The sequence below is a fragment of the Cavia porcellus genome, unplaced genomic scaffold (genome assembly GCF_034190915.1).
Source record: "Cavia porcellus strain 051 isolate PalLab524CR breed Dunkin Hartley unplaced genomic scaffold, mCavPor4.1 scaffold_25, whole genome shotgun sequence".
Taxonomy (NCBI): domain Eukaryota; kingdom Metazoa; phylum Chordata; class Mammalia; order Rodentia; family Caviidae; genus Cavia; species Cavia porcellus.
The window spans coordinates 25,571,618-25,588,752 of NW_026947508.1; the positions used below are offsets into that span (position 1 = coordinate 25,571,618).

The window sequence follows — 17,135 nt, forward strand, 5'->3', positions numbered from 1 at the left end:
CTGTGGCAGAGTTGTTCCAGGACTCCCTATTTGTCTTTGGATGGGGAAGGGACCCTGTGGAATCCATGGGCCCGTGGGGTTGACTGTGCTGCCCAGGGCTTCCTCGGGGATGGACATCAGCCTGTCAGTGCTGGGTTGGTGGAGTAGGGGGTGGGTGGCTGGGAGCATTGTGGTCTGGATGTTGATTTTTGCTCTCTGGGGCCCCTGAATTCTAGATCTTCCAGACTGGAGATGCGGCTCTCTAGCTTGATGGGAGGACTGCTGTGTCCAGGGGCTTAGGGTTCCACACAGGGCTGCAATCCCAGACACTGGCCCTGAGGTATGTGAGTGGGCATAGCTGATGGGAATTTACCAGTGACAGCCTCTCTCTGTCCCGCAGGATGGCCGAGCCTCGATTTAACAACCCCTACTTCTGGCCCCCTCCTCCCACCATGCCCAGCCAGGTAAGATCAGTGTTGTCAGTCTGACTGCCCCGCCCCCACTGCAGCTGCTTTGTTTTGCACTCTGTGTGTGTGTGTGTGTGTGTGTGTGTGTGTGTGTGTGTGTGTGTGTGTTATATGATGGACCGGCAGCCCGGGGAAGCCCCCACAGCCCATCACCTCTCCCACCGGCAGCTGGACAACCTGGTTCTGATTAACAAGATCAAGGAACAGCTGATGGCGGAGAAGATTCGGCCACCTCACCTGCCACCTACTTCGGCCTCGTCTCAGCAGCCGCTGCTAGTGCCACCTGCACCCGCCGAAAGCAGCCAGGCTGTCATGTCGCTGCCCAAGCTGCAGCAGGTGCCCGGGCTGCACCCGCAGGCAGTGCCGCAGCCAGATGTGGCACTGCATGCGCGGCCGGCCACCAGCACGGTTACAGGTGAGTGTCTGGCTGGAGAGGGGAGTAGGCGGGGCCGTGGGGTGGGCGGGGACGGGGCAGGGTCAGGAGTGGGCGGAGACTGGGCCGGTGGAGGGGTGGGAGTGGGGTCTGTGGTGGGTGGAGACTGGGTGGGCGGAGCAAAAGTAGGGCCTGGGGAAATGGGCGGGCCTGCCAAGGACTGGACGGAGGATGCGGGGCATGGAGGTGGGCAGTAGAGGCCGGGCTGGGGAGGGGGCCGCCCTGAGCCTAGGACCCAGTAGGTGAGAACCGGGGCGCAGGGCAGGTAGTGGGAATGAGGTTAAGCTTGGGTCTCAGAGCTAGTGCGACTAGCCACAGGACTTCCTCTCTCTGTGCTGGAAAGACTCCCTCCAGTGGGCGGGTCAAGGGCTGGTCTCTGTCCGCTGGAAACCCAAATCAACATTAAGAACTTGGGAAATCCACAGAAAAAATTTGACCAGATTTGGTGTAGGAGAGGCATCCTTGGAAGAGCAAAATATAAGGAAATTTTGCCAGCCAGCCAGGTCAGTGAGCAGGAAGGGGAAAGAGCTGATGCAAAGGGAGAAAGATGTGTAGGAAGCAAGAGAAGGCCTGGTTTGGGGAGGACGAAAGATGGTGGTAATGCTAACGTCAGCTAAGTCCAGTTAGCACCTGTGCTTTCGAATGTTTTTTTACTACCAGTAGTCTTGTGAAGTGGGTGTTGTTAGTGTTAGCTTGGACAATGGACCTTTTTTTTTTTTTTACTTATAAAAACTGCAGCTTCATGTGCTCTACCCTCATGTCCCTAGATGGGGAAACTGAGGCAGAAAACAGTAAAACATATGAAACCAAGCTTTCAGAGGCAGTAGGAAGCAGAGGTAGGCAGCGCGTTTCCAGAGCTCATGTCTTAACCCTTTTCTAGATGCTTCTGCCAAGGCTGACAGGAAGCAAGCGCCAGATTATAGAGACCCTTGAAGGCCACTTTTAGTAGTTTGGATTTCCCTGGGCACTGGGGGAGTCACGGAAGGATTTTCAGGAGGGGAGGGAAATGTCAGGTATGGGATTAGAAAGCTAAGTCTGGCTTCGAGGTAGAAACTGTGTATTTGGGGACAAGGATGGAAGGGGGTGGGATCTTGGGGAGAGGGTGGTGAAGTGGGCCAGGAAGTGGCAGTGAGAAAAGTGGACGGATCAAAGTACACTGAGAGGAGTAGACAGAGTGGGTGTTGGAGAGGACGCAGATGGTAATGAAAGGAAGGATGTACCAGAAACTCCCAGGGCACAGCCATGGAGACAGGAAGAATGGGTGCATGGGGAGAGGGGAGTGACGTCTTGGACAGCTTGGGGCTAAGGTGCTGTGGGGTGTCCTGGGGAGGTGTCAAGGGGCTGGAGTATCTGAGATCCCTCTTAGACCTGGTTTTCTCGGGAAGCCACCTGTCCCCCCACCACACCCTGCCACCAGCCGGATATCTGTCACGTTTCCTGTCTTCCCTTTTCTTTGAGATGCTCAAGAATTGTGGGGCCTGGTGATCCACCCCCACCCCAGCTACACTCTGCACATCTCCTGTTACTATGATTTTATTAAATTTATTCTTTCATTATAAAAGTAATATTAAAAAAGTAATATAAGCATATTAAGGGAAATTTGGAAAAGAGAGAAGCTAAGAAAAAAATAATTCATAATCCTCAGCTTCTACCCCAGCAGCTTTAAAGAGCCTTTTGATCCATTTCCTTTCTTTCCCATATATTTTGTTTGTTGTTTTAAAAATGCGTTTGTGTTTTTCTGAGCTTGTGGTAGGGAGGGCTGTGTCCATGTTTTAACTTGCTTTTCTTACTCATAAACACATTGATTGCATTTTTATTGTAAAGGTAATAGTGTAGCCATTATAGAAAATTTTGAAATGGCAGGCAAGCTGAAAGGGAAAAAAATAGCCTTAGTTCTTTAATTGTTAGTATTGTTATATGTTTTCTCTATAATTTATTTTATTTTATCCTTTAATCACAGATATAAAAAATGGATGAATTCAACAGGTAAAAGATTCAAATAATATAGAAGCAGCTAAACAAAGCATGAAAATCTCCTGTATCCAAAAATTCTTTTCCCCACTAGAGAGAACCACAGTCAACAGTTCAGTGTGTCTTTTCTCTGATCTGTTCCTGTGCCCTGGCACACACATATATTGTTTGTGTATTTGTACATAATTTGTGTGTTTTTAAAATAGATGGGTTGTAATGTCTGTGATTTGCTTTTTTCATGTGACAGCACGTTTTGGCATTTGCTCTCTGTCACTGAGTTCCAGCTCTCTTGTTTGGGTGGCTGTGTGGCCCTTCATCAGAGGAGGTCCCACGTCTGTTTGCACAGCCCCTGCTGAGGACAGACAGGTTATATCCAGTGTCGTCTGACCACAGGGTTGTATGGAAGGCCTTGTGCACAGTGCTGTGTGCTCATGTGCGACTGTTTCTTTGTGGCGGGTCTCTAGAAGTAAACTGATCACTTGGTTAAAAGTTGTGTACGTTTAAAGTTTTCATGACTATTGCCAGATTGCCCTCTATGAAGGCTGCATAAATGTGCATTTCCATGAATGTGAGGCACAAAACATACTCGTGCTGACTCTGGATATTGGCTTTTTTCAGTGGACTGGTTTTCGGTTTCTCTTATCTTTTTTCTTTAATGTGAGGCCGATGATAGATACTTTTTAATCTTTTTATCTAGTCAGATTGATACTACCCACATTTTTAGTCCCTTCATTTTTAAAAGCATAACTAATTGTAAAAGTTTTTAAAAGTTCATTATCAAACAATCAGCCAAAAAGTCAAACAAACACTTTTTAAAATTACTACCTTCCATAATCACACTTTGGCACATTTAAAATTTTTTCTCTATGCAAACATTTGCAGGGTTTTTAAACAAAGTTATGGGAAGTTCAGTAGAGATCACTGTTTACTCCATCCTTCCCTGATGTATGTTTCAGTTGCCTTTAAATTTGTTGTTAAAATTGTTATAAATAACAATGTCGAATATCTTTGTGCCTAAAGATTTTTCTGAGGTTGGAATTATTCCCAAAGGGTCTCTCGTATCTCATTCAAGCTAGTCATAAATTAACTGGTGCATTTGACACATACACACACTTTCATTTAGTTATGCCTGGGAAATAATTTATGAATTGGAAGGGAAACTTAGAGATGCTGGGGTCACATTTCTGGGTAGCCTGGGCTGAGCTGGCCTCTGCAGCTCCCATCACCCCTGCCCCAACCTGGTATCTTCACAGGTCTGGGGCTCTCCTCCCGGACCCCGGCTGTGAGCACGTCCGAGTCAAGTGCAAGCACGGGCACCGGCACAGGCACGGGCACCAGCACCCCGTCCACACCCACCACCACCAGCCAGAGCCGCCTCATCGCCTCGTCCCCCACCCTCATCTCAGGGATCACCAGCCCCCCCCTCCTGGACTCCATCAAGACAATCCAGGGCCATGGCCTGCTTGGCCCCCCCAAGTCTGAACGTGGCCGCAAAAAGATCAAGGCAGAGAACCCAGGGGGTCCCCCTGTCCTTGTTGTCCCCTATCCCATCTTGGCCTCAGGCGAGACTGCCAAGGAGGGCAAGACGTACAGGTGGGGGTCTTGGTGGGACAGGGCTTGGGGGCTTCGGGCAGGGGACTGGTACTAAGCATTGGAAAGAGGGGCCCTGGGGGCTAGGGATAGAAGCTAAAGTCCAGAGGGCTAGGGTCTCCTAATGAGGCCTGCCCAAATCTCAGGCCATATTGGGGATCACGAGTGGGAGCAGGAAGATGAGCCTTCAGATGTCATTTGGGAGTCCATGTCCTTCCTACTTTAAGCAGTGCCCTACTATGTTAAAACCATCTGAAGAACTTTCAAAATGTGTCAATGCCAGGACTGCACCTTTAGAAAGTTTGAATTAATTTTGGGGGGATGGAGACATGGGGGACCCAGGCATTAATTTTTGTTTGTTTGTTTGTTTTTGTTTGTTTTGTTTTTGGCATTGGTATTTGAAAGCTCCCGGAGGATTCTGACTGCGGTCAGGTTGTGAAATATTTAACAAGTTAAAGCCTCCTTTTCCCACCGTGGGTGTGGCCCCATGCCAGCCCTCCTTGGGATCCTGGGCCTTCTTCCGTGAGTGTAGACCTTTTCCCCAGGCTGCTGCAGATGTTCCCCAGATGTAGAAGCATCCAAACCCAAATTGGAGAGTACCCAGGCTGAGAGCCTGCTTTCTTTCCCAGTGGACCTGTATTCCCTAGACTCCTGATGGGTAGGCTTTGTTCCAGATGCAAGATCTCTGTGGTGTAGGTCTCCCCAAAAGTGTAGAGCAGGGGCTGGGGAGGTCTTCCCAGGTGTGAACCTGCCTCTTGCCTGCAGGTGTAAGGTGTGCCCGCTGACCTTTTTCACCAAGTCTGAGATGCAGATCCACTCCAAGTCGCACACAGAGGCCAAGCCCCACAAGTGCCCGCACTGCTCCAAGTCCTTTGCCAACGCCTCCTACCTGGCCCAGCACCTGCGCATCCACCTGGGCGTCAAGCCCTACCACTGCTCCTACTGTGATAAGTCCTTCCGACAGCTCTCCCACCTCCAGCAGCACACCAGGTATGTGGCCTGCCTGATGTTGCTCTCCTGCAGCCTGTAGAGCTCAGCACCTGTGGCCTGGTGCATGGAGCTGGTGCAGGGAGAAGCAGAGACCTTCTCTACATGCCTGATGCCCACGGGGCCAAGACCAAATTCCTGTGGTTGATTTTAGAGGCCTCATATGATGTGGCCCTTACTGACCTCTTGGAACTCAGCTCTCACTCCCGCACCACCTTTTCATCCCCAAGTCTTTGCACGTGCTGTGTCTTTTTCCTGAGACTCCCTGTTTCTCTGCCCAACTCCTCTCTATCTCTTAGTCCAGCTTCCTCCCAGAAGCTCTCCTGTGCCCTGACTGAGATAAAGGGCCTGGCCTCTGTTCTCACAGGCCCTGTGCATCTGCATTACAGCAGCCGTGGGCTGTCCCCAGCTGGCCTGTGAATTTGCCCGCTTTCCCAGATTTATTGGAGCTCTCAAAGGCAAGGACTGGGTGCCCTCTATTTCTGTATCCCTACTGTGTGGCATATAAAAGCTTCTGGGCATTCGTTTGTGGAATAAGCAGAACTAGCCTGTATAGGGCATGTGATTCATCTGTTTAACAAATATTTCCAGATACCATTCTAGGTCCTGCGGATATAGCTAGGAGCAAAAGAGACAAAATCCGCACCTACTGGGGTTTACAGTCTAGCTGAGGTTGTGAAAGGCAAGCTCAAAGATGCACATGCTTTAAAGGAAGAAAAGTTCTCACAGAGGAGTGTAGACATCAGAGAGACTGGCTCATCAAATAAAAACACCATGGGTATTTCACGAAACAAACAGAAGGTTTCCAGAATTGTAGTTCATCTGTCAGAGGGGAAGAAAGAGTTTACTTTGCTCACATGCTGATTTTTATTGCTGAAGTGTGTTCGCCAGAATCAGCATGGTCAGTGTCAGGGAGAAAATTGCATTGCTGTGGAGTTTGTAACTTACTGACAAAGCTCAAAGGTTTTTCTCTTTGGGGGGACTTTAGTCTGTGTAAAGGGAATGCATCTGTATTGTCCTTGCCTGCATTGTCCTTGTGGTCTTTATTCCAGGATGTGAAATGCTTTACCTTGTCTATCTCTGACTTTGGGGCATGTTTGGTAGCAAGAGAAATAGCTGCAGGGCAAGTTGATAGCCTCTTCTCATTGCCAGGTCTCCTGCGGCATGGACTGACCACCGAAGTTTGTTTCAGGGATTTTCTAATTTTTGTCATTCTTTTGGCTTTTAAAAATGTGGCCAGTGGGGCTGGAGGTTTAGCTCAGCGGCATAAGCACCTGCCTTGCAAGCAGGTGGTCGTGAGTTTGATCCCCGGTACCAATAAAAGTGAAAAAGACCAAAAAAAAATTTATGTACACAGATGTATGTGATAAGGTGTTGATTAATAAACAGAGTCCTCCTGGATGCATGGTTCTTGGAGCATGTGGTACAAAGGCTACAGAGTCTAACTTCTGCCAGGAGACTTGGTCAAAGTTGTAATCATTTGTATTAGGGGGGAGCATAGAAAACATTTTTCTTAGATTATCAGAGATCAGGAACTCAGAACCATCCACTTCACCTCTGGCAGATTGTGTCACTCTGAGGGTATCCTCTTTTTGGAGAATCTTCAATTTATCAATGTTCCTGGAATAGCAGGAATTGATTTTTTAAACAAAATCTCTGTCAAGACAGCAACTCCACAAGCCAAGGAGCAGGTTCAGCATTTGCCAGAGGCCTGGGGAGGCCTCATTCTCACCTAGAAGTTCCAGCCTATCAGGCTTGTCTTGGCTAATTACATGAGATTTGCCTTTAAATGTGAAATTTCTGGCACAGTCATGGTTACAAATTTGATTTACTCAATTATATTGTATTTGGAAGGAGGGCAGATTCTTACTGAATCAGTACACAGAACTAATGATTATGAAAAGAGATCACATTAAAAAGATTTTAATGTTTGTAAACAGTTATTCTTAGTAGTTTTATAGGCTACTTGTTTTCAATAGAATTGTTATTTGAAAACTTGATGAATTTATTAGCTTATGTTAATTTTTTACTTATTTCGAGACAGGGTCTCCCTATGTAGTTCAGGCTGACCTTGAACTCACTATGTAGCCCACACTGGCCTTGAGCTCGTGGTGATCTGTGATTCTCCTGCCAGGATTATAGTTCTCCCCACCATACATTGTGAGGTGTTAGTCGGAACAAGGGATGGTTTAATGGATATTTTATTTTACTTTGTTAATTAAAACATCTTCAGTTGAGGATCAGGGATAGACCAAAGAGAGAAAAATGTTTTCTCATAATGGCCTTTAGAAAATGGAACATTAATCACAGTGAAACCAGTTTCACCCAGTCCTGGATTAGTTAGCTCACTTTACTAAGTTATTTGCTTCTGGACCAAAGATTCTAACATCTTTCAGGCCTGTGGGTGTCTGGTCATAGTGGTGATGTCAGCGTGGAAGCCTGAACCCATCATCTCTTCTATGAAGTACAAAGACTGTGGTATATGTGCCAACCCTTCCTGAGGCTTCATTCTCTGATGTTCCTTGAGGAGTCTATAGTTCAAAGCAGGGACCTTAAGGCAAATGTGAGAGGGGAGATGAGACTTGTCGGCTAAATGATTCTGGTCAACTGATTACCATAATCAGCAATATTAGAAAGATGGAGAATGGAGTCCTCTATTAAGTGTAATGCAGAATCAATTTCTCAGATTAACAACATATTGCATGCAATAAATGTGTTGCCCTTGTATTCAAGGTCTTTTAATTTATCTCATAAAATAACTAATTACTAGCTAATTGATATTTTATTTTATTTTATTTTATTTTTTGTATCTTTTTATCAGTACCAGGGATCGAACTCAAGACCGCCTGCTTGCAAGGCAGGTGCTTATGCTGCTGAGCTAAATCCCCAGCAACCTAATTGATATTTTAAATCTAGATGCCTTTTACTGTTTGTGCTAGAGATTGGACTCAGGTCCTCGTGAACACTATACTATACATGAATACATGTGCTCACCCCTGCCCTACACTCTGAACCCAAGGCAATACTCTCAATGTTTTCAGTGATGTTTGCTGTGCCAGGCTGCGTATTAAAGTAGTTTTCCATCTTCAGAAGTATACTAACTCGATGTTTATATGAAATACATGTTATTTATTTATAATGTATGAATGTCTTTCTTATACTGCTAATTTTATAGGGTAGCTGTCATTTTTCTGTTCAGCTTGTTTAAAAATACAGAGATGCAAAATAGGGCCAGTTATTCTGGGATTCCCTCTTTTTCTAACGCTAGGGATCAGATTTGTGGCATTGCTCAGTGGCCACAGGGACAGTCCAGGAGCATTTGCATGTAAAAGACACCTTGACAATTTCATTATTCTGAGCTGGGGTCCTGGATTTGAGAAAGGTGACAGCAGGAAGTTGGAAGGGCAGGCAAGAGAGGGGATACAGTAGCAAGAAATGGTAATGATGAAAAATTCTGGCGTTTTCTCCCCCCAGAAGCAAACTGTTTAAGAATGTCACTTAAGAACACGTCTCCATCCCCCCATAATTAACAGGCCCTTTAAGAAGAATGTTCTCAGACTCAGGGCTTGCTCTGATTTCCTTTTGGTACAACTTCTTTCTCCCTCTCTCTCTGTCTCTTTTTTCTTTTGTGTAATTTAAGTTCATAATGGCAGGGCACCAAAAAAAAAAACCAACTCCAAAAACAAAAAAACCAATATAAAAGGATTCTATCAACATTTGGAAGGCCATTTGTAAGTCTGTAGGCATTGGTACATATAATTAAGCCAATGTGTTCTAACCTGCTGGCAAAGAGATGGATGTGCCAAATGCCCAAAGTCCTAGTTCATTGAACATTTAAAAATAAACAACCATACTCTAAATTCAGGGTCTTCTTGTATTTAACAGGGAATCTTTTCTGTTTTTCTGTCCTTCGGCAGGGAATTAGACAGTCAGATCATATTATTAATCAAATCCATCTTCTCAGTGTTACTCCTGTTATATCTAGTGAGTCCTTAATTTTATTTAAACATCAAATAAATTCCCTCTTTATAGTTTTACAAAATCATTTACCTTAAATAGAAATTAGTATGTTACAAACTAACACTGCAGCTGGACATGGTGGCACAGGCCTGTACTCACTCCTAGCACTTGAGAGGCTGAGGCAGGAGGATCACTGCAATTTCGAGGCCAGCCTGGGCTACGAAGTGAGTTCAAGGCCAGTCCGAACTGCGTAATGAGACCCTATCTCATTAAGACAAAAAAACCAAAAACTAACACTGCAGAAATATTTTATGAACTCTATGAAGTCATCTGATCATTGTAGTTCTTACAATATTTATTACAATATATTATTGTCATCCCATTTTAGAGGGGAGGAGACAGGAGCTCAGTGAGGCAAAGCCGCCATTGTGCCAAGGAGTGACTGGTGTTGCAAGAAGTTGGGAGGGGTGGAGAAGCCAGGGGTCTTCAGGGGCCCTGGGTGGGGCTGGGCAGTGGGCTGGAGCTACACTTGGTGGTGGGGGCACCAGATTCAGGAAGGTCTGCCTGGGACCAACCTGGGGACCCCCCAGTGAGAAGAGGCCTTGGAAAGAGGCTTCTGCCTTGAGAAGGAGGGCATGAGCTGATGGGGAATTCAGGGACTTTGGAGAAGAGCCTTGTGGCCAGCAGAGCAGGCAGCCTGTCCTTCATGCTTCTAGAGGCTGCTCTGTGAAGCTTGTGCCAGTGCAGGGACGCTCTCTGGTCAGAGGCAGGCCCTGGCCTGGTGGGACCCCCACTGTGACCTGGGAGGCTGGCGGAGGTGGAAATGCTGGTGAGCAGCAAAGATGAGGTGCAGGTTGGGGAGAATCATCTGGGTCGAGCTTAAAGGCTCTGTGGCTCTCCTGAGTCAGAGAAGGCGTGCTGGATAGGGGGAGGGTGCAAGCAAGGACGCGCCATGTGCCGCACACGTGTCAGGGAACACTGTGAGATGTCTGACTGGGAAAGCAGTGGCAGGGCCTTTTAGAAACTAAAGTCAGAATAGGAAAGGCCTTGAAAGCTGGGGCAAGGTCTCGGGACCTTGTCCTGGAAAACAGGGAGATGGCGGAGGTTGCTGAGCAGGGCCACAGCCAAGCCACACCACTGTGGCTGCTGCTTTTACCAAAGTCAGGCAGCAGATACTGAGGTATGAGTCCAGGGAGGAGGCCGTGCAGATGGTCCACTTGGATGGCAGAGGAGCAGTTTGCTGTTAAGAGGGCTGTGCTGGGTCCCTCAGGAAGGACCTGAAGTCCATGGTGCGCAGTCATTCAGTCAACAAATACTTCTGCTGAAGTATACCTTAGGAAAAGAGTTTGATTACATGTAACATATTTCTGTCATCAGCGAGTAACTTTAGAGAGGAGAAACTGCCTTGCTTTCGTGCAGTCTGTAGCAGTTTGTTGGGCTGTCTGTGCTAGGCCAAGGCCATGCACTTGGGTGATGGTGCTGAGGGAGACCGAGGGAATTCTTGCTCTCAGGGAGGCAGTCAAGAAAACACTGACCAGACACTGACAAAGGTACTTGTCCCTGACTCCTGGGAGCTGGTGTCGTGGTGCTCCAGAATGGGCTGCAGGGGGCTGGCCTCATCTGGGAGAAGGGATGTGGGCTTAAGGGATGAAAGGTGAAGGAACTGTGCTGGTGGAGGGAACAGCATGGATAGAGGGCAGGAGGAGGAGAGCCCGGATGCCAGCCTTGCTGGTGGGATGCAGGAGATGGGGATGGCAAGGAGGGACTTGAGCACGGTGGGAGGAGAGGACTTTTCGGGAGGCTGTCATGAGTTTTAAAACAAAGTAGTACAAGTCCTGGAGAGCCTTAGGCCTCTCTGCCACCTGCTCCCAACCGAATCCCATAGCTTTGGAGGAGACCGAGTGGGGGCTGAAAGGGGTAATGGCACCAGATGGAGCTGGAACCTCCCTGTCCTTCCATGGCACACTGCTGAGCAGTGGTCTAGGGTGATGGCCCAAACATGCCTCCGTGAGGGGGAAGTGCAGGTAGACAGTGGCTTTCTGGCCTGGGCCAGTTCCACATGGCACATCTGGGTGCTGTGGGTGGGGCTGCCCCTGCCTTCAGGATTCCCCATCTAGTAGAGGAGGCACATACAGGTGGCCCCGAGGATGTGAAGGTCCGCACTGTGACTTGATCACGGTGGGGTGGGGTCCCAGAGGTTGGGTGGCGAGCAGCTTGCTCAGGGAGACTCCTCAGAGCTCAGCTCTGTGATGCCCAGGAAGAAGGCACTGGCACGTGGAAGGAAAGAGGTGCAGCAGGATGGAGGGGTGATGGGGAGAATCTTCAGATGCAGCTGCTGGGTAAGCAGTCTGACCAGAATGTGGATGTTTAAGAGCTAGTCGGTGCGGCTGGACCATTGGATGAAGGGCTTGAATGACACTCAGGAATTTGGATACTCTGGAGCCGTGTATGACCCTGAGACCGGGCTGGAGAGGCCTTAGTTTCTTTGCTGAGTAGGGAGGTGGGCACAGGGCACAGACGACCCTGGCTGCCAAACCTATGAGGCTGGACTCTGTAGGGAAGGAGAGGGCATCACTTGGCCCCATCTGGGTTTACCCTTCACTTAGTGTTCCTCAGTGGCCGAGAAAAACGAAGTTGTGGCCCTTGCTTGCCTGCTTGCACAGAGGATTCTCCAGGCTGGTGAGTCAGCACTGGAGCTGCCCAGGCTGGGAGTGGCGTGCAGGGAGGCCTCCACTGGCACGTGCAGACCCTGCAGCACCTCTCACTGATGTCACCGCTCCATCCATGCTCTGTCCTCACCTAGGCCTTGAGCTGTCATCAGCTTTTGAGTCACTGATCCAATGCCACCTTCTCAGTGGGGCCTTCCCCCTCCACCCTGTTTAAAACTGCCCTTCTCTTCCATGGCACTTACAGGGTCCCTTACCCATTCCGCCTCTTCCCACAACACTCAGCACCTTCTCACTTTGTGCTTATTGGTGATTTCTACCAGGCAGTACTTTTTGTCTGTTTAGTTCACAATATAATCCGAGTCCTAGCATGGTGCTGGCACACAGAGTGAGTGAACCAGAAACAACACTGGCAAACCTCTAACTGCTGCCTGTGCCAACCCTAGGCTAAGCCCCTTATATATATTACCTGATATCATCTTCACAAGGCCTAGTGAGGTGGGGGGACTGTGTTTCTATACTGGTTTTGCAGATAAGGAAACCAATGTTTAGTGATTTGCCCACCCAGCTAGTAAGAGAGTAGATCTAGGATGAAAACCCAGGAATGAGAGGACAGAAAGAGCAGTGGGAGCTCTGTAAAGTACACCTTTTAGAAGAGAGGCTTAGAGAGGCATTCCCAGCAGGCCCCATGGTCTCTCAGTGGTGCTAGAAATGGGCTGGGTGCAGCAGGGACCTTGGGGAAGCTTCAGTCAGACTGGCAGTGAAGACTTGAGATGGAAGGAAAGGTGGTCACCTTTGAAGTCCTCTTGCTTGGGCTCAGTCTCAGCCATCGGGGAGAGGGTGTGGGTGGGGACTGCCTGAGTAGTGTAGGGACAGCCCAGTGAGCCAAGAGCTTGGGGTCTGGAGCTGGTCTTGGGGTCCATGTGAGGGACCCCCCACCTCACTGGGCTGCCCATTGCAGAATCCACACAGGTGACAGACCCTATAAGTGCCCACATCCTGGCTGCGAAAAGGCTTTCACCCAGCTCTCCAACCTCCAGGTAAGTGCCTGCCACCTCCTGCCATGCAGGGAGCAAAAGAAGGGGTTGGGGTGGAGGAAGGACTCCCCACCTTGTGATCCCCTGCTGTGCACCCTGCAGTCTCACCAGCGCCAGCACAACAAGGACAAGCCCTACAAGTGTCCCAACTGCTACCGGGCCTACTCAGACTCTGCATCCCTGCAGATCCACCTCTCGGCCCACGCCATCAAGCACGCCAAGGCCTACTGCTGCAGCATGTGCGGGCGGGCCTACACCTCGGTGAGTGCCTCCAGGGCCTAGCTGCTGCACCATTCTCTTCCTCATCCTCTTCTTCCTCCTAGCATCGTACTGACTCCCCACTTGTCTGACAGAGAAACTGTAGCCCAAAGGGCAAGTGACTCCAAAGAGCAAGTGCGGGGAATGGCACAGCTAGGGCTTCTGTGTCGTCCTTCCATGTTTAGCTGCTTAGCTGAGCTCCCGGCTTTCTGCCTACCTTTAGCCAGGGTTCCTGAGATCCTGGGCTTCTCCAGGCAGGGTGGGTAAGGTCCTAGAGCCCTGCTCTGCTCAGTTTAATATTCTGCTGTGGGAAAGCTGCAATCCCCATTTTGACCACAAGGTGGCACAGTGACTTGGCCCAGAGCCTCACTCATCACACTAGCAGTCCTCCCCACGCTTGTTTAGGGAGGAAACTGAGGCTTGGAGGGGTAAAATGACTTGTCCAAGGCCTGTCCTACTGCTAGGAAGTGGCAGAACTAATCTAAAGCCCTGGCTCACTGCTGCACTGTCACTGGGGGCACCAGCCAGAGGCAGGGCATTGTGCTGGACTGGGCACACAGGACTGAGGTTAAGCCTGCATACGTCTCACAGCTAGCTGCTAAAAGGCTGCTGGCCTGGCCCTAGAGAGTTGTAGGTGGGCACTGCTGAGTGCCAAGCTGGTGCCAGTGAGATCCTCGGTCAGCTATCTGCAGGGTCAGTCTTGGCAAGGCAGCCAACACTAACCCTGATGGCCACACAGTGTCTTTAGAACTGATGCCTAAGCCCCAAGCCCCTGTCAGCCCCTAGGGCTGCGGCTGCCAACCACCAGCTGGCCCACTTCCAGCGGCCGCTTGTGGGAACTGCAGCCTCCCTGCCTGCTTTACAGTGATGCCATGTTCTGCGTCTCACCTCTGCCCACAGGAGACCTACCTGATGAAGCACATGTCCAAACACACGGTGGTGGAGCACTTGGTGAGCCATCACTCACCCCAGAGGACGGAGTCCCCCGGCATCCCGGTGCGAATCTCCCTCATCTGAGCCCACTCGGGGCGCCGCCCCGCCCAGCCCATTGGCAGACCCGACCCAGGCAGCACCAGGCCCCAACTCCCACTGGGGTCCCTCCAGGAACCGCTGAGCTCTGGCTTCCTTCCCGGCCTGCTGGGAAGCTTGGTCTGCTGAAACCCTGCCTGGTTCAGCTCCTGGGGCCAACGGCGAGATTCTGGACTGTTTTGGTGGCATCCAAAGACGATCTCAGAGCACTTTGAACCTGTCTGTTGGGTTTTCTTTTTGTTTCCCACCCTTCACTTGCTTCACTGTTTTTTGTTTTTTAAATTTGTTTTGGAAATAACAAAAAAAAAAAATATTTATTGGCCAGGATGGTGGTGCTGCTAAGACCGAGAAATTAAAAGAACCGGACAGATGGATGCAGAGAACCGGAGGGCAGCGTGGGATCTTCTCCGGCCATGGCCCTGGGTCTTGAGAGAAAGCTCAGGTCTGGGGTTCTGACAGCAAAGAGGACCCCCAGGAGGGAGGGGGTAGGAGGCAGCTGAAGTGAGCCCTTTAGCCCTGGGTGCCCGGCTCATACTGTCCAAGCTGTGTTCTGGGCTTTACTGAGCAGAAGATGTGGCAGCTGTCAGGGCTGTGCAAGATTCGGGAAGTGGCAACAAGAGGGGCCAGGAGATCTGCAGGACCAAAATGGTGCAGTGACAGGCTGGGCAGTGGGCCCAGGAAAATGGGATCGGGGAGGACTGGGTAAGACCTGGCCTCCCCCACTAGCCTGACGACCATCTCAGTCTACCTCGGTGCTGGCCAGGAAACCTATCGGCTACCTCTCCGCCACCCCAGACTGTGGGCAGGGGATGGGGAGGGAGTGGGCCTGGGATTAGGACCCCCTTCCAGAGTTTCCTCCAGATGGGGGCAGTGCCCAGGGAGGGGTTATATGTCTTCCCTGCCACGGGAGGGGAATCCCCAGCCCAGGCACCAGGCCCTTCAGCAGGGAAGGGATCCTCCAGGAAGAGGGTCCCAGGAGCAGACCCTGCCCCCAGATGGCCCCCACAGACATCCCCAATCTGAAAGCCATGTGTGTCCGTGTATATAGGAACCATGTACAGAGCCCAGAAAAGCCCCTCCACTTCCCCCCGGGAAAAAAAGAAAACTAGACAGAAACTCATCTATATATTCTGTATCTGGAGTTCCGTTTTGAATATTAACTGTGTTATTTTTATACACTTTTTAAGCCTTAACTCGCCATTGATTTACCAGTTTAACTTTCCTGGGGTTTCTAGTCCCACGGGGCTCTCTGCCCCACCCCCGCCCTTTGTTTGGCTTGTCTGATACTCAGTATTGTAGTTTTTCGTCCGCATGTTACTACCCTGTAAATATGCTGTTATACATACTGTTAACACCCCTTTGCTTTTTTTCTATGGGACCTCCAGGCCACCATATTTAGAATTAGTTACCTTATTAAAAAAGAGAAAACAGTCTGTTGGCTTCTCAGTCTGCATCTTGGTGGCAGGGAGGTGAGGGCAGGTGCCTCTCTAACACTTCAGGAGAGAAGTTTGCATTCTATTAAAAAGAAAAAAAGGTGGGGAGCAAAGTAAAAATCAAATGTGGGGGAAGAACACTAAAGGGGGCAAGAAACAAACACATGACAACCCCTCTGCTCTTTGTATTTCTCTGTTGTGAAGAATAAACTGTACCTGCACCCGGGTGCAGCAGTGTTGGTGTGGTGTGCTGTGTGCGGGAGCAGGGCTGGGCCGCCTTCCCACAGCGCCTGTCCCCTCCCCACTGGCTTGGGAAGGAAGGAGAGGCTGCTTGCTGTGGCACAGCCTCACCTCAGCTGTGGAGCCAAGTGCTTTGTGCTGAAGGTCGTGCTGCAGTTGAGTGGCAGGGGCACACATTTACCAGGTCTGTCTAGTTCCCATAATGCTTACCCTGCTTTTGAAGGAGCACCCTCTAGGGGGCCGTCTTGCATGACTGATTTGTAGAAGTTCTAGTGTTTGGGGCTGAGGGACAGATCCAAGAGACCTCTTTCACATGCACTTATCTCCTGAGTGGGAGTCATCGTTTTGATTGCCTGGAGAATAATGCAGACATTATTTCCTGCCTAGGTTTATCAGGGCTGTCCCTGTAGGAGCACTCTGGGAGACAGAAGTGACTCCACTTTGAGTCACCGTGAGTCATCATTGGGAACTTATTCCTCAGAGCCCTCACAGTCCTGTGTCTAGGCTTCTCTGCAAGTGACAGGAAGTCCAATCCAAATGAGAATTTACCAGCTGATGGAACAGGACTGTGGTTGAGCCATTTTCAGGGATCCAAGGGTAGGGCTCAGCCCTCTCCCTGGTTCTGTTCTGAGTCAGAGGCATTGTTGGGCTCCTGTGGGATTAACTCCAGCCTCACAGCTCCCAAGTTTCCAGCAACCATTCTCTGCCCAGCAGAAGTCTCCTTGAGTCTTCCTGGTTCCTAAATGGGATGAGGTATGGACTGGTTTGGCTTGGACATGGGGCCTGTGCTTACTGGAACAGAATGAAGACCCTATCTGTTGTGCATCTCCCCAAAGTGTGCTACCATCAGAAAAGAGAATGGGTGTGAGATAGCCCAGAACCAGCATGTTTTCAGTAGTGTCAAGGGCGTCATCTCTTTCTCTAGATTGATCTCCCATAGCCTGCTCTGCCAGGGAAAGGCTCTAGCAGCCATACTGTGTCACATGACCCTGTCCCAGTCACACCTGAATGATCAGAGATGGACCCCTAACCCAGTGACTCCAGCCAGTGGTGTCCAGGGGCTGTCCCGGCTCATGTAGAGCAGA

General features: G+C 49.7%; 1 protein-coding gene across 6 annotated transcripts in view; it reads left to right on the plus strand.

Moving 5' to 3' along the window:
* Znf362 (zinc finger protein 362) overlaps positions 1-16,037 on the plus strand; it is a 32,958-nt gene extending 16,921 nt beyond the window's left edge. For all 6 annotated transcript variants that reach the window (XM_023565632.2, XM_005004220.4, XM_003471098.5 and 3 more), the window contains 7 exons: positions 380-443; positions 615-861; positions 4,104-4,443; positions 5,206-5,430; positions 13,015-13,093; positions 13,193-13,351; positions 14,249-16,037. In XM_023565632.2, the coding sequence (XP_023421400.1) occupies positions 380-443; positions 615-861; positions 4,104-4,443; positions 5,206-5,430; positions 13,015-13,093; positions 13,193-13,351; positions 14,249-14,365 (1,231 nt within the window). In that variant the 3' untranslated portion in view covers positions 14,366-16,037. The remainder of the gene's footprint in view (positions 1-379; positions 444-614; positions 862-4,103; positions 4,444-5,205; positions 5,431-13,014; positions 13,094-13,192; positions 13,352-14,248) is intronic.
* Positions 16,038-17,135: the final 1,098 nt, after the last annotated feature.